The sequence below is a fragment of the Filicampus tigris genome, chromosome 5, assembly GCF_054856515.1.
Source record: "Filicampus tigris isolate MCC_2025a chromosome 5, RoL_Ftig_1.0, whole genome shotgun sequence".
NCBI lineage: Eukaryota > Metazoa > Chordata > Actinopteri > Syngnathiformes > Syngnathidae > Filicampus > Filicampus tigris.
In genome coordinates, this window is record NC_141221.1 from 11329043 (window position 1) to 11353546 (window position 24504).

The 24504-nt window shown below is 40.4% G+C and overlaps 1 protein-coding gene across 1 annotated transcript in view; it reads left to right on the plus strand.

The window, feature by feature from the left end:
* LOC147147268 (GDNF family receptor alpha-2-like) overlaps positions 1–21406 on the plus strand; it is a 69462-nt gene extending 48056 nt beyond the window's left edge. The window contains exons 5-8 of the mRNA XM_086030689.1: positions 7943–8055; positions 8944–9084; positions 12443–12585; positions 19228–21406. Coding sequence (XP_085886815.1) covers positions 7943–8055; positions 8944–9084; positions 12443–12585; positions 19228–19365 — 535 coding nt within the window. The 3' untranslated portion in view covers positions 19366–21406. The remainder of the gene's footprint in view (positions 1–7942; positions 8056–8943; positions 9085–12442; positions 12586–19227) is intronic.
* The last annotated feature ends 3098 nt before the right edge of the window (positions 21407–24504 follow it).

Sequence of the window (24504 nt, forward strand, 5' to 3'; positions counted from 1 at the left end):
CTGTTGAGCTAGACAACCTGTAATTTCAGCAGCGAGTGGCGTTCGGTGGCGTTATAATGGAAATCCTGTGGAATCCTTAAAATGTACTGCATCCCTGTTGGAACACCGTTGTGCGAACACTCAGCACACCTCTGTAAACGTTCAATTACGGTCTTTAGGCCGTCATTGTCTTAGAGAATTCCATTTCTAAGAAGAAACATGGCGCTTTGCCTTATCTCACAAAAAAAGCTGCATTGCCAACTTAAAAGAATTGCCCATTGCCTATTCCTGCATCATAGAGGCTCTTTCTTGGGACTTTTTATTTTTAATTTTTTTTTTTGCAGAAGTGACATGATGGGGCAAAAACTGCAGTGGTGTATTTACATAAAAAATTTGGTTTGGTATCGAGCTATTAATTTCTTTGAGTTTTTGTTTTCCAAACAGACCAGAAGTTTGTCCAAATAACATCTATTCACACAGACCTACAAAACCATATTTTGAATACCCTTCATCAGTGTAAATATATTTGCATTTAGAATTGGGTGTAAAAAAAAACTGCAGGCTTCTGAATGGACTGAATGCAAGAAGAGCACTACCGTTATCGTTTTCATGCCCTCATGATAACCGTTGTGGACAATATGATAAAGATTCAAATACAGTACATTATACTCGATATCGTGGATGTCGCGTGAAAAGCATTTTTTTTCCCCACATTAATGGGATGTCTGTAAGATGGAAACCCCATTTACGTAAACATGTTAAAAATGAAAAAGATGGACATAAGTGCTTTTCACAGAACAGTGACGGTTTTTTTTTTTCTTTTTCTTTTTAATTGTTAAACTTGCAAGCACTTCGAGTGCCCTCACATTGTTTTTTATTGCAAATCCTCAAAATGATGAGCAAATTTGGACAACATGCTCGCTCGGCCCACGTTGTGTAGCGTAGGCAAACAATCTCCCTTGTTCATTTGTCTCGGAAAGCCTTTCCAAATCTTTTACAGAGGTGAGTCACCATGTTGGATAACTCATCAACAGGTGTACAGTATATACCCTGCTTACCTGAGAAGTAACACTAATGTGAAGTCTTTTTTCACAGTATGCTATCCAGGGCTGATCCACAGTTGTTTATATCTGCCATTATGTGACTGTCGCAGAGGTTTTTTCAATCCCATACTGTGCCACTACCTTATAGGAGCATAGCTTGGACTGTGTTTTTTTTTTTTTTTTTTCCTTTCCCCTCCTCCTTCCTTATGTCTAGCTTTTTCATCTAAGAACATCGGGGTGCCATTTGACGACTCGTCAGGCTTCTTCGTTCTCTCAACGGAGATGCAGTTGAATAATGCTTTTTTTCTCCTTCAATCACATCATACCACACTCGAGTGAAAGGCCGGGAGAAGGACAGACTTTCACCCCATCACCCCCTTAATCCCCCCATAACAAATCTGTTTGTGTCCACTTACTCACAGTTCTGAATGAAGCACAACAGTGCTAACACCTGTCTTCAACTCACCACGAGTGCTCTCCTTTTAAATACCCCGCCTTATTTCTGCCTGAATCCTCCTCACTGACTTCCGCAAATGACAATATTCCCTCTGCTGATGGCAACCGGCTCAGCATCAGCACACGAATGCTCATTATTCACCGAACCGAGTCCAGCTGCTTCAGAAATATATGGAAAAGCCACACGGTAACGCGTTCGTGATCAAGTGGCGCCGTTGCACTGCATGAAGTTGATACACCTGCTATGCATATTTAAAAAGGTGACGGAACATTTGGGCGGGTGTCGCATCCGATGGTGCATTGTTTAAATCCTACTTCATCTCTCAGTGTCTCGCAACTGTACAGTATTATCGCACAAATGGATCACACACTGGTCAGGAGTTAGAAACACATCATTTAGTTTGCTCATCTCCTTTATCCCCTTTCACTAAATGAACTCATCGCATTTGTTAAAAGGCAGCATATCTTCAGGGGGTATACACAGTATCAATGCACAAGGTGATTATTTTCACATCCGTTTTGAGGCATTAAGATGATTAAGCGCCCCGAAGAAGACTATCATTGTGATAAGATGTCCCTTCTGTGAGGTGCGCTACATAGAAGGCCATGTAAAAGCCATCAGCAAATAGGATATTGTCCCCTCAACACACATGAGGCTCAATTTGTCTACAGTGGCTGCACAGCAAAACAAATGAAAAAAAATTCAGCCATAAGTGAAGCATAAAGCGTTCGGCTTGGATGACCGTGCTGGTTAAAAAGCTGTGAAAAGACAGCAGGGTTTTGTAACAATAAAAGTCATTTGTATTTTGGTAATGGAAGTGAACAGCAGGATCTCATGATAATTTAGGAGGAAAGACAAGTCAAACACAATCAGGATGTTGGGAATCGTCAAATTGTTCGTATTTCACGACAGTTTAATACAGGAAATATTTCATCCATCCATCTGAGTATCGTGGCAAGGTACTGGTGACAGATGGATAAAAAAAAAATATTTGTGCTCACATAAACACCTTCATCATGTTTTTAGAATGTAAGAGGTAGCCAAATAAACCGGAGAAAACACTCACAGGCATGAGGCCACATGGAAGAAACATATTAAAAAGCAGAACCTCAGACCTATGAGGCAGACATGCTAATCAATCACTAGGCAACATGTCACCTCATAGAAATATTGTACATGATCCGATACAGAAAAACTGTTGCCATCATGAAACCTGTATTAATTGAAATTTTGGGGTTCACAATGCTGCTGCTTGCCTCTTAACTGGAACGAATACCGATTACCAGGTATTGGGTACTCGTGGAGGCCACAATACCGTATTATCCGGACTAAAAGTCACTTTTTTTTTTTTTCATAGTTTGGCTGGCCGTGCGACTTGTACTCCGGAGCGACTTATACATAAATATTGATATCGTCGCTGTCATGTGAAAAACACTTATGTCCATTTTTTTTTTCAATTTTCTTATTTTTACGTCAAAAGTGTTTCCGCATTACAGACATCGCATTAACGTGAAAATTATTTTTTCCCGCCAAAATTGGACATAAGTGTTTTTCACAGGACAGTGACGATTAAATAATTTCACAGACAGGCACAAGAGGGAATTCTAGACTTATGCACCGATATCTCCTACTCCTTAATAATTTAAAATTTTGAAAGTAAACATTAGTTTACCAAGACAACTGAGAACGACTGAAGACAAATGCAACCCAAAAGAAAATCATGTTGAATGAATTCAATGATTTGGAGTGAGATTGAGTGAGCTATTCATTAAAGTAAAAGGTGAAGTTGTTTTGTTATTTATGCTATAGTTACATAAAAACAGTGTATTATGTTACATTAACACTGGACACCTTTTCTGTTCATGTTTATTTTTCCATGTAGCTGAATAACCTTCATTGTTTTAGCATACTGTATCTTACACCTATTCAGCCTGTTGTCTATTCTTTTATCAAAATTATAACTTGCCTCAAGATGAAATTTATTTTACAAAATACATCAGCCACAAAAGATGCAACTTATACTCCAGTGAGACTTACGTATGTTTTTTTTTCTAACTGATTGTAAATTTTTTGGCTGGCGTGACTAACTTTTTTTTGTCATTGAGTTCAATGGAATGTTATACATCAAAAGCAATCGAGGTATCGGTACTCTGTATCGATGAGTACTCAAAAGTGGATACTCATACTGGCATCTGTCTGAAAAAAAAAAAAAAAAAAGTGGTATCGAACATTCTTACTTTGCACATACTGAGTTCATTTTTGGATTCTGTTACTTTTTTTTTTTCCCCAAATCTCTAAATGGTCTCTCCCCACCTTACTTCTCTGAGTTGTTTCATCCCTACACTCCTGCCTGGTGCCTCAGGTGAGCTGACCAGCTGCTCCTGGGGGTAACAAGTTCAATCAGAAGCTCAGAGGGGATAAAGCTTTTTCTCTTGCTGGTACTAAAATAAAGAACGACCTCCCGGTGCGCATTAGAAAAGCCTATCTGTCCATTTTTAAAACCTGCTTTCAAACCCATTTTACTCACTGGCTTTCAACACAGCATGAGACGCAGCCCTTCTTTTAGAATCTTATTTGTTTATATTGCTTTTTCACAGAAAAATAACAGCGGTTTTCTCATTATTAACTCTGATGAGGACATATGCAGAGGGAGCTCGATGTTTTTACTTAGCATTTTTTTTTTTTCTAACCGATGCTTTGTCTCGCCATATTAGCGAGTAGTCAGGACAAAGACCTGTTTGGCCATTATGCCACAATATTTCATGCTCTGAGGTCATCATACTTTGCCAGCATTGGCACTGTTCGGTGGTGGTATTATTTAGGGGGGGGGGGGGGGGGGGGGGATGACAAGCCAAGAAAAAAAAAAAAAAAAGACACCAGTGGAGTCAATGTTTTTGATGCAGACTGAGTTTAAGCATCAAGATAGTTGTAGAAATCTCACAATATTAGCTGATGTCACGCACAAAGACTGTTCCAAGTTTTGGCGCAACTGAATATATTTTTGAGCCTTGCATGAAATTCAAACTGGACTCTTCTCCATCTATTCTGTGACTATGAACTTTTGTATGCATAAAACCCAAGGCTATGTTCTCCAAAATAATGTGTCCTGTCGCAATGGACTTTAAAATTAGTGTTATTAGCTATTCTAAATTTGCCTACAAAATCATATTTTACCATAATTAATCAGACATGTAAGGGGCTTAGCTTTGGAAACATTTTCATAATTTTGATGAATATTAAAAACATTCAGAATCATACTGTTTACATTGCTATACCTGTTCCAAATAATTTGGTCTTCCTCATGTGTAGCTGTAGCTGAGGTGGCTAAAATATTAGCTCTCTTTATGAAGCACTATAGTTGAACACCATCATAAACCGCAACCGCAATAGTCAAAATATTGTTAAATTAATACCGCTTTGATAGCATCAATCTTATCTGGGCATCGTTATCGTTATGAAGGCAGAATTCTTATACAGCTCTTGTGTTGAACATTATATTGCTCACCCTTTTGTGGCCTGTGTGTAAATGTAGAAAGTATAGTGTGATGTTTGGCTATAGTTTTAATTCAGTTCATTAACTTTAGCTAAGTAGTTAAAACTCCAAATGCATGTGTTATTTACAGCTGCTTAAAATCCACTGCAGAGCCTCGCATAAAAGAGGCTCCACAAAGTGGTCAGAAGATCGAGAGACAGAGAGAGAGAGACAGAGAGAGAGAGAGAGAGAGAAATGCAACGGTTTGTGATTCACGAAGTGGGCAGCAGTGATGTGAAGAGCACAGACAGAGTAACTTTGCACACGCTCCTCCCAATAAACCTACTTAAGTGGATTAGCAATGCCACCCTGGGGGCCTCGGCAGACTTAAAGCTCTTATCGCAAACACACCGAAAAACAAAAACAAAAAAAAAAAAAGACCACTTTTATCAGTGCCCAAGGTTTGCGCCCAAAGAAAATTTGGGGAAACCACTGAGATGTGAGGGATAATCGTGGAACAATGGGTCAAAAGAAGCATGACGCTCTCATCCTACATTAATTAATTACGGCTGGGTTTGCTGTGCATGTTTTCAAGATAGCGAAACCATAAAAAAGAAAAACTAATGCTGGTTCTGAGTCATGAGGGAGACCTGGTTGTTATTCAGTCCACCTGTTTGACTGCTACAAAAACAGATGTGCATATACGACCGTCCCCTTTTGATGGACCCCGAGCGACCGACCAACACCTCCAAAAATGTACATACAGTATCATGTATCCATTCAATTCAATTGATTTACATTTCACTTCTTTTTATTTTTAATGCCCCTCTATTGCACAGACTGAAAATGAAACTGCCCAAAACATTATAGATCCATATCTATACTTACACTCATCTTACAGGAGCAACACATTTTTTAATTCAAAGCCAGTCAAACAACTTTTTTGGTATTTTACTTTCATAATGACAACACCAAAGCCCCTATTATAAATTGTCGGAATGGCCAGGGCACCTGCCATCATTTGAAAGCTCTAGTCTACTGTCAGTGACAAATTAGCTGTTCATAGTGGTGTGCATTTGTCAAACACTAACATATTTTAATTTCAAGAGGATGTTTGGTCTTTATCTCGTTAACTGGCAACAATACCACTGTTACTCTACCTTCCATAATTGTAAGTCATGTAATCCAATATTAGCAAAGAATTTTTGGGGTGAAGTGCACACGAGAAATCGTGATATTTTTTTCAGACTTTCGCTCACTGAGCAGCTAAAGGATTCAAATCCCCTTCGAGTTGTAATTTCATTGGTATTTTGTGTGTGTGTTTGTGCGTGTTTGTGTGGATGTCACAACAGAAGGGCAGCAGCGATAACCACAGAACAGGAAATGGAACTCACAGCAACATAAAAAAAGCGTTGCACATGTGTCCGCGTCTTCTCAGTAGCACTCATAATTGTCCGAAGAGAAGAAATGTACCTGGAAAACGAGCTGTGTTGAATCGTGAAGCGACTAACCTCGCGAGCAGTAATTTCCCTCTGGGCACCCTTAACTTTGATGACAATCTATTTTGCAAGTTTCATGATTGTATGCCAGTAAAACATGTTAAAAAGTTATGAACCTTTAACAAGCAATAGAAAAGGCAGCTAGCGTTTTCTATTCCCTATGGAGATCTATAATTGTATTTATTTTTAAAGCGGAAATCAACCCAAACATATTTTTTTCAAGAATATGTTCCCTGAAGGCCCACTAGTTGAAACAAGGCATGCTGATTAATATTGCGTTTGTGGAATATGAGTTAAGCGGCTAAATCCAACCCTTTTTTTGCCATCTCGGGGGGCGGCTATTTTGTCACTTCTGACGACTGATTATGACATCAGGTAACGACCAATCACGGCTCAGCTTCAGAAAACAGGTCAGCCGTGATTGGTCGTTACCTGAGCCCTGAGCAGTTGTGATGATTCAACTAGTGGGCTTGCATAGAAGATATTCTTGAAAAAAAAAATGATTGGGTTGACTTCTCCCTTTAAATATGAGCCTCTGTTTGGGATGTTATTTGATGATGAAAAAAAGAACATAATGGCAAAACAGGAAGAAAATGCGCTTTTCTAAAGGAAAACGGACTTTACTTTTATTGCACTGCTGTTTTTGAATGCATTGAAATTGTACAAAATATGAAATATTACCATAGTGACTATGTCCACATCTCAACTGTGAAGGGTGCAATGGAACACCCATGAATTTCACAATAATAAACTATGTAATAAATGGCTTTCCTTTCTGAAAAATGCTCTACCAAAAGGTCGATTGGGCATTAAGTGTGATTATTTGATTTCTCAATGTGCTCTCGGCAATGCAAGGCATGCCAAGGCAGCTTCATTTAAAGAGTATAGCGCATTTGCTTTACATGATTAAACGTACATTTGAAAAAGAACTGAAGACATGTTGACATGTAGAGAAATTTGCTTTTAGTACGATTGCTTACTAAAATGACAAAGAATTTACAGTACATTGCAAGAAAAAAAAATGATTCTGGGAATCCTTTGGAAGAGCTCAATCATAAGCATGCCAAAGAAAAAGCATACCGTAGTCTTTAACCTCAAATTAAGAACATTCTCACCTGGGGTTGACTAATGCTGTTTAGTATCAGATTCCACTTTTTGTGCAGCATAACAGCTAAATGCCGCTTTACCATGTTGCCTTTTTTTGCATTTTGCTTTTCTCTACTAATTGGTCTGGTTGGTAGTTAAAGGAAATATTCGCATTACCATTATAATCCTGGAACATATTACTTCTATTTCCATGATTTCCTACGGGAAGTTAGAGGTTCCACTGTATACTACTGCATCCTCAATGACATTCTGGGCTTCTCTATCTTTGGGAATGAAGATCTGTTGTTGTATGATTTGTCTTTGTGACATTTTGTCACCACTTTCTTTGTGTCCACTTTTCATATATTTTGCTTTTATTATTATTATTATTATTATTATTACACAGGTCCAGGCTGGCTGATTTCATGGCAAACTGCCGCAGCATCCCACCCACAGTGAGCACCTGTCCCAACCAAGACAATCACCAAGCCTGCCTGGCCTCCTACACAAGGCTCATTGGTCAGTATCGGCGTGATAGAGCGAGACTATGTCTGAATGAGAGGGAGAGAGAGAGAAAAGAAGGGACCCGCTGGGAGATCTCACAATATTTTTCACAAATGTCAGCAGCACTGCCAGATTACAGGAGATGGTTCGTGGTCTAGAGAGGAAGAAACAGTGCTGCAGTGCTCTAGTCCTGTTTTTTTTTTTTTTTTATCCTGTGGAGCAGGCGGAGGAGTGAGACTGTCAGCTTTTCCCCGGCGGCTACGATATCTCCCCCAGCGGCCTGGCCATCAGTTTGCTACTAGAAGTAATTAGGGAGGCACAGAGAGAGTGTTTACTTAATTAAAAGACTTGATGACCATCTGTTTGCTCATATTAAATGTTGCTCCAACAATGTGCACAGGCTAATGCATACATATTTTGATAACGGCACCTAGGTGATGACGTCCGAGCTCGTCGGTGCAAAATTGGATTTTTTTTTTTTTTTTTTTTTTTTTTTTAGCGCACAAGTTGCATGGGTGCATAGAACTTCACACAGCGAGGGGATAAGTCACGCTGCTCACACAAAATGGATGACATGGCTGACTCCTGCTGACAGACCTTTCAAAAGTGAAGTGTTTTGCCGCAGCGCTGTTCTCGTCCAACCGCGCACGCATTTCTAAAGCACCTGCTTTGCGAGAATATTCATAAGCATAATGGCCTCTTTACATCAAAAATGAAGTATTACAACGAGGGCTGGCTTCCCATAAAAACTAAAACAGGACAATGTCATTCCCGCGTTGCTCTGCTTTCTATAAACTATTTGCAATAAATGTCGGCCATTATTGTCCATTAGTGACCCGTAGATGTTCATCCTAATGTGTGGATGTGTCTGGATGTGTTTTGTGTGCATGTGTGTATCCGCAGGGACGGACATGACACCCAACTATGTGGACAGCAGCTTCACCCACTGGACCATCTCGCCCTGGTGCACCTGCAAGGGCAGCGGAAACCAGGAAGAGGAGTGTGCCAACTTCCTGCAGAGCTTCACCGAAAACACTTGCCTGAGTGAGCAACATTCCTCAAATGTTTCCTAACAAGTACTGTACTAATGTGGTAAATGAGCAAATAAAAGGTCAGATTTGGTACGCTCTTCCACATCAAACTCATGCAATGTGGGGGTGGCGTGTAGAATCATTGGTGCAGTCAAGACAGAAAAGAAGAAAAAGTTGGAATTAGGATGCAGGGAAATTGGTTGACAGTCTTCATTATGTGGAATGGTGAATGACTCAGCAAGAAACTGCATTTTTTTCATGAATTTTTGGGGATTGTTTAAAAAAAAAAAAAACACTCTTTTAGTGTGTATAAGAGCCAGTCATACCCATGGCAAATTTTGAGTCTTTTAGAATTTGAGTAGAAACCAAAACACCGAAAGAAAGCCCAAGCTAGCAAACTCCAGCCAGGTAAGATTCAAACAAAGAACTTTCGAACTGTGAGGCAGATGTGCTATTTACTCATTCACCCTGCTGCCCTGCATCAGTCATTGTAAAGGTTTAAAAAAAAAAAAAAATCATCTTTATTTATTCAAGTAGAATATGCATCTGAGGACTAATTGGCGCATGGCATTCATCAAAGTCCATTCTGAGAAAATACAGTATGTTGGAAGGGCTAAGTGGGGGGAAAAAAAAGGATTAAGTCGTAATAAAATTTGTCAGCTCTACACTTTCATTCAACTTGAACAGACATCTCTTTTCCAGCTGATTAAATTGGAATTAGTGAATTAAGTTTGTCAGAAAGAAGTCATTTCTTTTCTCCGCTCATCCTTCCTTCGTGCCACATCTGCCCAGACCTTAACACAAAAGAAACCATTTGCATGTAATTTTCACTGGCAATCTCATATCGCTTACGGGAGAGAAGTGTCATAAAAATCCGCCGCAGAATTAAATAATACATATCTTCTGTACATCTCATGCTCAAGACAGCGGCTGCAGCTCAACAAGGTGGCTCGCTCAAATATCTTCGCTTCGCCTTCAGTCAGAAGCAGAAAATCTTCCCTTGATATGGCGCTCGGTGCTACACGACACCTTTAACATGTTCCACCGCGTGGATAAATGCTTTCAGACCATTTCAATAGATTGCAGGGGTTCCCTTTTAGCTGAATGTGCAGGATGAGGGATGAGGCTTGGAGCCGAGGAGGCGTCTTGAAAAATAACTTCGAAAATGCAGCATCTCCCCCTCTGCATTCAAGAGGAACAGACGATAAACTTCGACACACCGGGGAGGAGAGCGTACACAATGCTGCGTTTGCTATAACAACCGCTATCCAAGAATGGAGTAAAAATGTATTGTGTTTATACTGATAGGCAAGGGAGGCTTCAACTAAATGTTAAGGACGGTAGTTACCCGGAATCAAAAATACACTATAATTATAACTTCTAAGTGCTCAAATTGCATGTCAAGTACTCGTAGCCAACGGCAGGTTTGAGGCATGACTGAATAGCCTTTCCAAAGACCATCTACATGCCAGTGTTTCCTAACCTTCATTAAGTCAAGGCAACCATTTTACAAAAAAACAAAAACACGGCATCTTAAAGCAGTAATACACAAAAAACAGATCTTAAATTACAACAAAGTATTTTATTTGAGTGTACTATCGCGTCTATCACCACAGTGCAATTCACTGGATAATTCATGGGGTACAGCTTCACACACACTACACCCCCCCCAAAAGAGTTTCTAATTTCCTCATTTAAGTCCGTAGTATTTGCATAAACAGAGTGCAGTAAAACAGTTACTCACATGTGGTATTCATGCAAATGTGTATTATTTATGTGCTTGTTGGTAGCTGTGTAGAAATCCACTCCAGCATACTCAGTGCTCATTAAAGCGGAAGTCAACCCAAACATTTTTTTTTTTCAAGAATATGTTCTATGCAAGCCCAACACTTGAAAGAAGGCATTCTGATAAATATTGCATTTGTGGAATAAGAGGGCCGCGATTGGTCGTTACCTAAGCCCTGAGCGTTGTGATGTAATTTTCAGTCGACAGAAGGAGAAAAATGGTCACCCCCAGAGATGGCTAAAAAGGGGTGGATTTTGCTGTTTAACTCACATTCCACAAATGCAATATTAATCAGAATGTCGTGATTCAACTAGTGGACCTGCTGGGAACATATTCTTGAAAAAAAATGTGTTTGGGTTGATTTCCCTCTTTAAGTATTTTGGTCTTATTTTGCTACATGAGGTTAAAATATTACCAGCACAATAAAAAAAATGAATATTTTCTTATTGCCATCTTTTTAAAACATCTTGGTGTCAATCAAAAGTGAGCTTTATAATCTTTGTACAGGCGGATTTGTATTTCATGAATTTATTTTTGGATACCGCTCTTTCACTGGACCACATTAATGATCATAATGTTGCATCCTGTGCATGTATACATGTTAAGTATGTAGCTGCAGAGTAGTGCGTAGGTGTAAACATCAAGATCTCGAAATGTTTATGTCCAGCAGGATTAGACGTGTGGGACCGTTTCACCTTTTGTTCTACACTGTTTTGAATTTGATCAGCGGTATAAAATCTTTCCAAAGCCATCTCTGCATGCTGACCTTATAATGGAGGTGGTTGCCAAGCAATTATATGCCTTCTCTTCTCCTGGGTGAGCAAAGAGACAAAAGCATCGCGTTTTAAACGGCTGAGAAGCAAAAAGGTACGCCGCCACTATTTTGCCACGTGTCTGAAAAGCTGAGCGAACGGGGGTTTATCGCATTTTTGCAGAGGCTCGCACATGTGCTTAGACACAAAAAAATGCACAGAAGGCGAAGAAGCACCTCATATGCATTCACAGGCTAATGCTGCCCTGTTAGAGCCGACTGATTGGCTTGTTTCGAAAAGATCCCATTTCTTGGTTGCGCGCATTGATCGCAAAACAAATTGGGGTTCATCATCTCCGAGTGTGGGCGCGTCGCTGCTATTGTGTCCGTTTGCTGTAGAATGAGCAGCGTTAAAGCTTCCTTATTGAGCGGAGGACACGAACCAAAGATTTGATGAGCATGTCTATTGAATCCCCGAGGATTTTCTGTGCAGAAAGTTAAATTGACTACATGAACACTTACATAAGGAGGGCACATCTCTGATTATTGAACACAGGCCAGCGCTAGCTATTCTGCGCGAGGAAAATCCTGAGCGGCCTCCCCGGTGACGGGTTTTAAAACACAAATCTCAGATTGGTTTTGATTAGTTTGGCATACGACTCTTAATCCCACTGACGAATCAAAACGTTTTGGCTCGCCGCAGTGCTCGTCGCTCCCTAGTCACACGCCTCCCTCGTCAGGACGCTTGCCAAAGATTGGGCGGGCGACCGAGCTGTTGGCTCGAGCGTTAACTGGCTTCGTCAGTCACAAGCCGTGCATGCGTGTCCCTTACAGGAAATGCCATTCAGGCCTTTGGTTATGGTTTGGATCACATGGCGAGCAAGAACGAGTCCATCCCTGACCCCTCGGCCACGGTGAAGACTGAGTCGGATCGGTTGGCCGCATCCACCGAGCCTCCCTTTGTGACCATTGTGAAGGTAACGCTCCGCTTATGAAAGCGCCGCAACTGTTCAAGCATCACATTCATATGCAGTATGTATAGTGCGGAGTTTATCTATGGGTGAAATGAAGGTTTGTCTCGGCGCATATCGCCGGGTACATCCCAGTAGTCTTTGCATACATTTGTTGAAATAGGCCTATTACTTGAAAAACCACAAAAAAAAAAAAAAAAAAATCACCCCTCAACTCGCCAACCATGAAAGGAGGATTTTGCGCTGGTAAAGCCGAGCACGCCGCGCCGTCCAAATTCACATCAAGTTCAATCTTTATGCCTCTTAAAGCAATTGGCACATCAGATCCCACGTTTCATGATAAGACAGTTTGTGCTACACCCAAGCTGATGACATCTGTTGAAATAATATATTTCTCCCGCACAGAATGGAATGGTGAAAGAAAATGGAAGGTGGGGGTTTTAATCTGGATTAGTGGTTCTCAAATACTGGCCCAGGGCTTCTTTCTCTTCTGAATACCGTCTCCTCGGAACAGCGCAGTCAAGTCGACTGGAACTAGGTTCAACGTCTGCTGCGGAAAAAGCGCACAAATGTTTGTCTTTTAATAGAACGGTGCATCAGTTTCCGTTCAAATAAAGTGTGACAGAAACGACAAGCGTACTGCCAAAAACTCCCCCTCTGTCTCTCTGGTAGAGGGAACAAATATTTCACGCTGAGCTTTCGGCTAGGCGACATTTTCCCTTTTTTTTTTCCCCCCGTGCAGCCTCTACTTGAAGACTAATGATGTTTTCTCACCTTTGCAGGAGACCGGCTTACAAATCTTGGCTAAATTAGACTTAGCCACGCTACAATCCGTCTGCTGCTACTGATTGTGATGTTAATTTTATTTTTGTGTGGTTTCAAGAGTCAAATCCGTTCAGCACGCAGTGGAATGTTTATGAATGCAATTTCGCATGCTGAATGAATGGCCGTTAATATCTATTTTGAGTCTTTCCAAGGGCCTTCGCAGTCATTGAATGCACCCGAGTCAGGCGGCATTGTATTCGCCTCCCCCTCTGTGCCCTCGCATAGTTGTGAAGACATTTGAACCTGAACTACGCTTGTAACGAGAACAAATAATAATAATGAGCTGCAATGGTGAAAAATGTGTACGGATAGGTGGATGTGAGGGCGGCGTTGTTTTCTGCCGAGGCTTTGTGTGTACGTGCCGGTATTGATGCACCGATCTGTGCCTGTCTAACAGCAGCGCTGCATTTAATTTATTGTAAAAATGGTAATTAGGAAACAATAAGACGTGTGATTCCTCAAGCAGCAAGTCTATAATTAGCGAGTGAGCTACGGGGACATTTGGGGCGGCCTCGGATTCGACGCCCGGCAATTAAAACTTGTCAGACTTGGATGACAGATAAATTGGGAGAACCTTGTTTGACTCCTGACAGCAGAGAATGCTAAAGGACTTCCAAGTGAGCACGTAATGTGGGGACGGACGCGCGCATGGTTGAATGGATACTTCGACGCATGCATGCTTGGTTGGGTAGATGTACGTTACCGTGCAAAAGTCCGAGGCCGCCATTAGATATGTTGTTTTTGTGATGCTAATGAACTAAGACTGTACAACTAGAATGACATGCAGTGGAACACAGACTTCCGCCGATGCTTAACTGATATGAAAACCAGTTTCTTCTTGGTCTAATTTTGAGGTGTGGAACAGTCTGTTCCATCTTTTTCTTCGGGGTCACAAAAGTACAAGATGTGTCAGAAAAGTTTCAGTCACACAAGATATATTTCAAATTCCAACTACAAGTTCTCCCCTTGGAAGTAATCCCCGAGTCTAACGCACTTTCCTTCTCTGGCAACCATTCATGCACTCCTGGAAAAATTCTTCCAAGACCATCAACAGCTCTGTCATCATGGCCTTCTCAGAGGGTAACTGTCAGATGCTCAGAGCATGATGAGCAGGCGCATTGTCATGATGACCCAGACCTGAAACTTTACTGACAAACCTTGTATTCTTTGATTTACGTTCAAGAAATATTGTGAATAAATAATATCTTGTATGTCTACAGCCCACACTTGAAAATGGTATTATTAGAAAGTGTTATGGTGAATTTTCTGTGAAACAGAAACATGTAATGTGGGTCTAATTCACGATTGTAATGAATGACTCTGTAACAAGTAGGCTACTTCTGAAACTAGAAAATCAAATGAATATATAGAACATGCAATTTCCTTTTCAAAATGAAGCAGCCTTTTTATTTAAGTGTCATTTGATGAACGAAAATCAATTCAGAGGATCTCAGAGGACCCCATTTTCGTTCCGGGCGCAAACCTAGCGCAAAGCTAGTTGTCCACATTAGTGGTGTTTTCTTTCTTTTGGTATTTTGCTGGACTTTGCACCGGTAGAATTGGGTGTAACGGGGTGTTTGCGCCTTTGTGGGTTGGAACGTAGTGTTTTTTCCGGCCAGTCCTCATTTGCATCATAATCAGGGCGGTTCAGAGCGCACGCCCGAGTATCCGTCGGGTGGAAACAGAAATTAGAATCGCTGGAGTTTGTGCATGACATTGGCACAGCAAATGCAATATTTCCCCTTTCAGATGATGTTGTCGACCATGTGTGACGTGCGATTGAAGATCGCCTTGCACCTCCTGATAGTGCGTCTGTATGTGACAACCGCCCTGCCCCCCAAAAAGTGACGGGGGTGCTATTAAATTATTTTGAAGATACTGACTATAATTTGTTCAATTAATTGATTTCTACAATGATTCAGAGGGATTGCTGTTGTCATATTTGTAATTGAAATACCATGAGGCCCATCACGCGCATCTGCGGAATACCTAATCTCTTCTTCCCGCTACTCAAATACAGCAAAAATCGTGTTAGACTTCCTGTTCTGTAAAATAGACCACCTTTTAGCCCATCTAAAATTTAGTTTACTTTCTGGCACCAAATTGCGAAATTGCGAGATGTGCCTGGTGGCGCAGCAGGAAGGCCCTATGAGGCATAGCACGTCTACCAAATTCACAAACACGCTGCACTAGACCATCGCACCAAAAATGACAATGCGCCTGTTTTTACACCGAGTAGGGACTACTTTCTGTCACCACATTTTCAGACGCATCGGGGGCGAGGATGCTTCGTGCGCCGGCATGCCCAGACAGGCGCAAGGCGGCCCCAATCATGCTAGACGAAACTTGCCCTGGCACAAAAATGAAGTTATGCCCATTTTTACGCCGAGCGCAACCCTCCCAAAATAGGGCCCATTGTGTCTGTGTCACTTTTGCGGGTTACAAATATGACTTCTCATTCTGAGCCTGTGTCAAATGAATTATGATAAATCTATACAGTACATACCTATGTTAGCAACATGTGGGTAATCTCACTTTTCAAAATTTCAGCCTGTCACAATAGAAAGGGAATTGGCAAGGTGTCAGATATTGATCTTGATAAGTCAGACGAGTGAACGTCACCCAAATATTTTTAGGTTGTCTCTAGTAACAGTCACTAATGAAAGAAAATGTATGAATTGCCGAGATATGATAAAGTTTTGGCAAGTTTTGCCAAGGATAATTATTAATCATATCAATCTGCAGTACTACGAAGTGATTACAGTTTCCCCAAGAAATGCCATTTACAAAATATGGAGTCAAGTTTAAAACCATCAAATGGTAAAAAACAGTAAGTCGAATTTTCACTCAGCGTGTACTCTTGCACCATGTGACAACTCTTACACTGCTGCGCAAACCCGTTCGTGCAGCAACCCTCTGCAAATTTGGGAATGTTTATTGTAATCCTTCAAACTGGATCTGTCTTACTATTTTATGCATTACAAAATCAAGTAACAAAACAAAGAGTGGTGGCTTGCGAATTTTTTACAGAACTGCATGAGCAGATGTATAGCTGCAAGTGTACTGTGGAACAATATATGAATGTGTGTGAATGCATGTGTATGCATGATTAAATTTAGGCCTATGCATGTATGAAGAGCAAGACAAATAGTAATAACCTCTGATGAGGTGCAGTCAGTGAGAAGTGCAGAAAGTGTGTGTGACTCAGCCTGCTCAGGTCAGTCATACTGAGCCCTCAACGGCTCATTTAGATGCGTAATTATTCAACACGTCACTTCCACTTCTGACTGTGGGCTTTATCCCATGCTCAGTGAGTAAACATGTGGGCGGAAAGCTTGGTCCTGTGAGCTTTAGAAGTCTCAGGGGTAGACATTAAGAGTTGTAATGTGCTCATATTGCAAGGTTTTCTGAAGAGGGAACGAGGCGATGTTTGCGATTCAAAAAATAAAAACACTTTTTTATATTGTTAAAACATTGCAATATAGTAGAATGCCGTTTTCAAATCCCAAAAGGCTGCAATTTGGAAAACATTGCTTGATTTTTATATTTAATTAATTAATTGATTTATTTATATAGTTCTGTCATTTCAAGATATGTTCAGTGGTCAAGAAATGCAGTCCACGTTAACATATTGTTTCATGAAACATCCAAAATTGACATAATGCCTCAGATTTGTTTGAATTATGGTTGTCATCGAATTTATGACTTGCTGATGTATGCTTGCGTAACACTTGTTTGATAGAATTTTGTGAAGTTGTCATCGTGAATGCTAAAACGATTAAAAGTCAAAAGTGTTAAAACTCATTGAAGTAGATAACCTGTCTTTCATATGAATTCATAGTTCATTTGCTTTTTTTTTTTTTCTTTAGCGTTAGCCTAACCTGTAAGAGCAAAACATTTATGTATAATAAATCTGCAACTGATTATTTTTTAAAAAAGACATGGGAAGAGGATCTTGGAAAAAATAATCGCATAATAAATCACAATCATGATATTGAGAGAGGAAAAATTGTAATTAGATTTTTTATCAAAATCATTCAGCCTTAGTTAAAACTATAGTTATAACCTGGTAGTAGTATGAATGAGAGAATTATCTGTAGAAAAGAAAAATTATCCCTCTCTGGCCCCAATTTGTACTCTAATTTGATTTTTAAGAAACCACCACATAAGAGGAAAAACAACCAATCAAACAGAAGCGGACAAGGTTTCATATTTTTTACATCACAAGAACCTGTCATTGCAACAGGGGTGTGTAGACTTTTTACATCCACCGTAGCACAGTCATATGTTGATTTTCAGCTCAACTGAATTTAATCCATCCTGGACAGATGCAACACCCGGCTGATAGAAAAAAAAATGTGGTTCCAACGTCGTGGTCAATAACGTCTACGTGTGTACGAACCTTCTCAATGACAAGGAGGACGTGCTTTTGTCAACAATTTATGGCCTGGCAAAAGTTGGCAAGCTGTAGCCGTGTGCATATTGGTGTGAGAGCTCGAGTAAACAAGTCCGTGTTTGGACATTGTCGGCTCGGTCACGGTGTCTAAATGTGTGGGTGTGTTTACGCCTTCTCAAAGGCCTTAGTGCATGTGTGGCTATTGGCTGCAGCCACAGATCTGGACTCATGTCAACAGGCTGCTGCCACACATCGCTGCCCCTGCTAATTAATTGGCTTTTAGTTGCAGATGTGTCTGGTGCATTGTCAAAGCTACCCATGGCTTTTTTTTCCCCCCCCTCACCCTCTTCATTTTTGGCATCCTTTACTTAAGCATTTATTTGTCGTGGCAGGCTCTCTATCTTTTCTAGAAAAGAAAAACGTCTTTCACCAGTAATGATAATTCAACACAATTTTCATATTTATACTCTCCTTACGCATACCACGCAAGATGAGTTACAGGGAGATAGCATCTTTATTTCGCCTCGACGTACGGGGAAAATGGCATGAAGTGTAATTTCTGCAAAGGTTGCATTGGAGGAGATGAGTTAAGGGGACGCCAGAGTACAAAATGTTTCATGTTCTTTATGATGTGTTTCTGTGACACATTGACTATGATGCCTCCTGCAAATTGAGCGTGACTATTTTAACTTGGAGGCAAACTGTTATGCTTTTGTGCTATGAGAAGCCAAGAAAATTGCAAAAGTTCTCAAAATGCCAACAATTGTTCTGGAAAAAATAAACATAATAGGGCTATTGTTATGTGTAGCAATATCAGCGCAACTCTAGAGGCCAGGCATTTTAATATCTGGACTAATGTGGGCCCGTTGCTCTTTGCTATAATATGACCAGGGTGGCACATTTCTCTCATTTTGCACACTATGCAAAAAGTTCTGTGAGCATTGTGTTTTTTTTTCCCCCTCATCAAACCACATACGACGAGTTGCTTTTTAACTGTGTCGTTCTGACCTCTTCCCATGGTAATTTATGCCTAATGAAATATTGAAACGAATCCCCGGGCGCTGCTAGCTTCACTAGCGCAGCTTGGCAGTGTGTTTTTTCTTGTAAATAAACTCTGTAATGATAGCTTTAAAAAACGGGTTGGCTCGACCTGAAAGAGGCGACACACAAAGCGGCGCGGGATACGGATACACACGCATCAACACGTTTGCTCCGGCGAAGATTTCACATTCGTGCCAAAGTGAGTCTCCCATGCGTTGAAGATTTGGACTTTGACTCATCATTTTCCTTTTTCTGCTCGGACAGTAGCCTGGTGTCACCTCCGCCCCGAATCAAATGCCACAACATTAGACCGAGTGCGTGAGTCACGTCTAACCTTTACACGCCTAACTCTCTCCCTCTCCATGTGTGTCCCTCCATGTGCTCAGTATCCCGAACCGAGCGACGGCGGGCCCGGTAAACCTCAAGGCCTGCCAGGGGATCACTGCGCCTGTGTGCGTGCCAATGTCTGGGCTCTGCTTCCCGGTCTGGCTTTGGCTCTGCTCCGGGCTCAACATGCCTTATAGAAGTGCCAGGAGGGGGAAAAGAGGTCACCCTCGCTCCCACAAGCTGATCCCAAAAGCAGAAGGTGTTATTTCTCTGACTGATATTAAGATGGCGGTATCGCTGGAAATTTGACATGAAAAAAAAAAAAAAAAAAAATTAAAAAACTTTGAACAGGAGAATGCGGGGGGAAAATAAATAAATAAATGGAGGGTTGAAGTTGAAATGCTTGACTTTCATTTGGTGTCATCCTACCACGGATCACATGGATGGAACACATGGCTTTGCAAGGACCCTCGCTGGCATGAGGGCCAGCTCCCTCCCATAAAGACCTCTCGGCAAAGGAGGGAGCCATGATGATCAAAGACTGGTAAAGAGAAACACATTTCGGCTATCAGTCTCGTTTATATTGTCTTTGGGTTGATGACATGAGGGCGCCCAAGGATGATGATTACAGCGTGTTTATTGTAAACTGTAAAACCTACTCAGTGTTCTAAGTGTTGATATAGTGTCTGTGACCATTAAAAAAAAAACAAAAAGAAAGAAAAAAAAAAAACACAACACTTTCATTTTGGGTGCCCCAGTGCAGTTTGACAGGAGACAGTCAAGCGTTGTTAATGGTTCTTTGCTCATTTGAGATATGGCTGTTGACCACTATGGCAGTACAACATACATCCACTTGCACATACTGTATGAATATCTGTCTCTATGTATTTAATGAAGAAAAAAAAAAAAAGAACAAAAAGAACACCTTGCTTTCTTTATCTCAGCCAAAATGGTATCTGCAGTACCGTCAAACTATGATGACTGTGTGTTGATTTTGAAATGGATTTGTTACTTATGTAAGGCCTTCATTATCTGCGTTTAAATGTGTCTATATAAGGAATGATGACAAAGAATGTATACAGGACTGAGATTAAATGAAATGTCTGCTTAGAAAGCTACTGCCCGATGTGTGAGTGATTTAATGTATTCATCAAGACAATCAACACCGTGTGTGTTTGGCTGTGTTTACAGTGGATATATAAAAAGTCTACACACCTCTGCTCAAATGGTAGGGTTTTGTGAAAAAATGAGCCCAAGGTAAATCATTTCAAAAACGTTTTCCGCCATTTATGAGACCTAAAACCTAACCTTTAAAAAAATGTTAAATGGGATTCATTACACACCTCACCATTTAAAGTGCCTCCCGTGAACCTGACCTGTTCAGAAGCGCTTATATCTCGTCTAAGGCCCCACCACTGAAGAAAAACAGCTCCAAATTATGATGCTTCCACAAAGGGCAGGGCTCCAGAATGCCTCTAAAATGTGAAAGTGTGCAAGTAAATTTTTAATCAACTTGCACATGTGCGACCAGCAATATTGCAGATCTGTAATTGTTTTACATATATTTTTTGCTGCTAACAAACTTCTACTCCACACCTAAGACCATTTATCAGTAATGCAATGAAAATGTGAATTGACTTCGCAAGTTGATTTACATTGTGCGGCAATAACATTTCAGGTTAGGTAGTGTTTTGTTTGTGCTAAACAATTTTGACCAAAAAGTTTAAACTTTGTTTTATTGGGCCGTAACAAAATCTCCCAAACGTGTGAAAATATTATAAGAGGGTGTCATTTCAGTTGTTTGTATTTACTTCACCACTGAAAAAGAGATAAAAATTAAACTAAAGGTTATAGGTCACACTAATGGCGTAAAGAAGTTTGAAAATTTGTCACATTTTTTCGATGTCACAAAAACGTGGCACTTGAATGAGGGTGTTGACTTTTTACAATTATACTGCGTATGCCTGAGAAAATGTTGAGTCATCAATTACGATGAGACCAGTTTGTGAAGGCGAGACAAAAAATCTTATACTGAAAAAGGAAGGAAAGCTATTTTTCACTGTCCAGTTAAATCTGATGTTTGTGCTGAATTTTATTGATAAGAGTAGTAAGGTATTTTGCAGTAAGGCTATTTTTTTTTTGCTCAAAGTTTGATGGACTGTTTTATCTGTATGCTAAAGTTGCCATGTGTAGTTGCTACTGAGCTTAGCTGCATATAAAGATTGGATATTAGAAAAAGGCTTGTCTGTTTTGTCACATGTGAACCCGCAATATAGCCATTATTGTTTTTATTCAAGTGACAGCCGGACGACACATAACTACATTACTTTCATCTGCTTCAGTGTTGATGGCTTCACAGCTGACCATTAGTGTGTTAACTTCTGATAACAGACATGACGGATCCTCTGTTCACGACGGCCTTCCTATGGCTACAACATAACATGAAATTTGTACGCAAGTCAGAACGTGCCACAGTTTGTCACTAACCTACGCTAATACAGCATTAAGGTCCTAATTACAATGTATTTGTATCAAAAACACATCTAGGCCAGCAGTGGCTCATTTACATAAGGGGAGACTTCAGATACAATTTTAATTTGTTCAGTGACCACACTTAGATCTCAAATCATATTTCCCTATTTAAATGAATGGAAATGCCATTCATCAATTCCAGACTCCTGGAAAAACCCAATAAAAATGTTGGTAATCAACAAGAATAGCATTCTATAGTAGTGTACTTTATAAAAACATACAGTAACAACAACTAAATAGAATGTAAAGAAATGAAGATGTATTGGGCACAACTCAGTGGGAATGTTTCCGTGCAAGGGAAAGTGTAATCGGAATCGCCGACAGACGCCCATTTAAAATTGGAGGCTCAGGCCTCAGAAAATGACCAATCATGACTCCGCTTCAGAAAACAGCTGAGCCGCGATTGAACGTTATCTGAGCTGTGAGCAACTTCAATGTCATCTTCAGTCGACAGAAGCGACAAAACGACCATCCCAAGATGGCTAAAAGTGGGTGCATTTTGATGCTTAACTTATATTCCACAAACACAACATTACTCAGAATGCCGTATTTCAACTAGTGGGCCTGCATAGACCATATTCTAGAAAAAAAAAAAAAAACATGTTTGGGTTGACTTCCCCTTTAAAGCACATCGGAGGAAACAACTGCTCTTTAAAGCGATGTAATGACTCAGTTTCCCCCATGAGTCTTGTTGCAGCCACTCTCATCTCACGACACCAACTAATGATGCTGCTCGCTCGTCCAACAGCCGCGCTTTCTCACAGTGCCCGAATGGGCTGCCGATGCACATCCTTTGCAGGGCGCTTTCAACTTAATCGTTTTATGTCCGCTTAAGAAGAATTTGGCTTTTGAAGTTGACATACAGTGCAAGTTGTGTCGGGAGGGAATTTACATGGGCCACACAAACACCAGGCAGCGGTGTCTGATTGCAATTTGAACACCGAGGCTAACTGTTAAATAGGCAGATTTTATAAACATTAGGGGCTCAACTGCACTCGCAGGGTGGCTCCAAGCGTCTCACATCAGACTTGAGTTGAAGTTAACAGCCTGCTGCATCTCATACAGAAGCAAAAGGCTTTCTTGGACAAAGTCGGGAAAGGCATAGCAAGGTTTTTGATGCCTGTTGTCGTTTTCTGTTCAGGAAGCCTTTGTGTGCTTTTAACTGCTTGTGCTTTTGATTGTCTAATATCGCAGTCAGCAAAATAATTGCGTTTCCGGCTGTGCGTCACGCGGCCTTTAGATATACTGATTCTTATTGTTCACAGAGTACAGTGGATTTAGGGCAGGCGCACACTGAAATTCGGGCACAATACTACAGAGATGAGGCTCTCATAAAGTATGCACTGGTTGGGATGAAATCACACTAATGCATCACAAGGAACACGGTCACAGCACTGTCGCTTTGCGCAAAATGGAGCTGAAGCTAACATGTAAATATTAGTAAACAGAGCTTCCACTGGAGCACGGTAAGTAAATCTCTTGCGAAACCAAACATTCTGCAAAATGTAAACTGCCTCATGAATTGTCCTCCAGCTGAATACCGCCGATGCAACAGTAACAAATGTGAAGATGTTCTTTTCCGTCGCCTGGATTCCATCAGAGTGAACACCAGCAGCTAAAAGCAGTACATCATGTTTTTCCAAACTGAACATCAGATTGTCCCATACAGGCAGACTTAGTCAAATGTGTTTTCTCTGTGGTAGGAATAGATTTAAAATAACTGTGACCAGAATATCATTATTGACTGCAGCTCCTTGTTCTACACACACAATGGTCAGTCCCAGTGGGAAATGGAAAGATTTTCTAATCTGTTGAGTTTACTGCTTTGGGTCTCTTGCAGTCCAAACTGCACTCATTAGAGGGCCTATCTTATCATAAACTGCAAAAAAGGAAAACACTATATAATGCTTTTGTTTTTACATTGTATTTTTTTCTTATAATCCTGTGCGGAGACCAACAATAGTGTATTAGTAGAAAACTTGGGGTGAACCTCCAAACCCTTTTTATAGTCCAATATGGCATAGAATGCAAAGGTTCTTAATTATCATTTGCAGCATATTATTTAAAACACATACTCGTTTAAGCACCACAATACACAGACCAGTCACGAAATTGTGGTTACTTGCACAATGTGATGATAACCAATACATTGCATAACAAAAGATTGACAAGGGCAGAAATACTTTAGAAAAAAAAAAAAAGCGTTTGTCCTTAAATCTTAAATACAGTAAGCGCCATCCAACCATCTTCTATAGAAGATCAGGATTTTGTAGCTGATCACCAAGCAGAAAGTTTAAGCAAACCGATAACAGACCCAGTCAAAATATGGATCAATATGCAGTAACTATTTGAACAACTTCTTTATACTGTATACCGACAAATCGCCAAAATTGTCATAATTGACGCCCCCTGAAATGCACTTTGGAAAAAAATAAACCCTAAAAAATTTCCCAAAACTGCTGAAAATGTCAAATTCAATATATAGAAAATGGGGTGAAAAAAACTGGACTCCCCCCAAAACCCCAAATTATTTAAAAATATTGGAAAAGAATTGAAAAAAAAATCCAATTGTATATGCTAGGAAACCCTTATATTAACAATTGCAGCACAGAACATCCCTGGAGTGATCCAGATTGTGTTTGCTGTCATGTTTTATTTTTGCGTATCCGATCACTGGCGTCATTTATCAACCGGCAAATAATGACATTTCAGCCAATCAAAGATTCTGCATTAAAATGCAATATAAACTGCCAACCTGATCCAGCCGATTAGATCTGTGTAAAGTCTAATTTTCTTTGCCACTT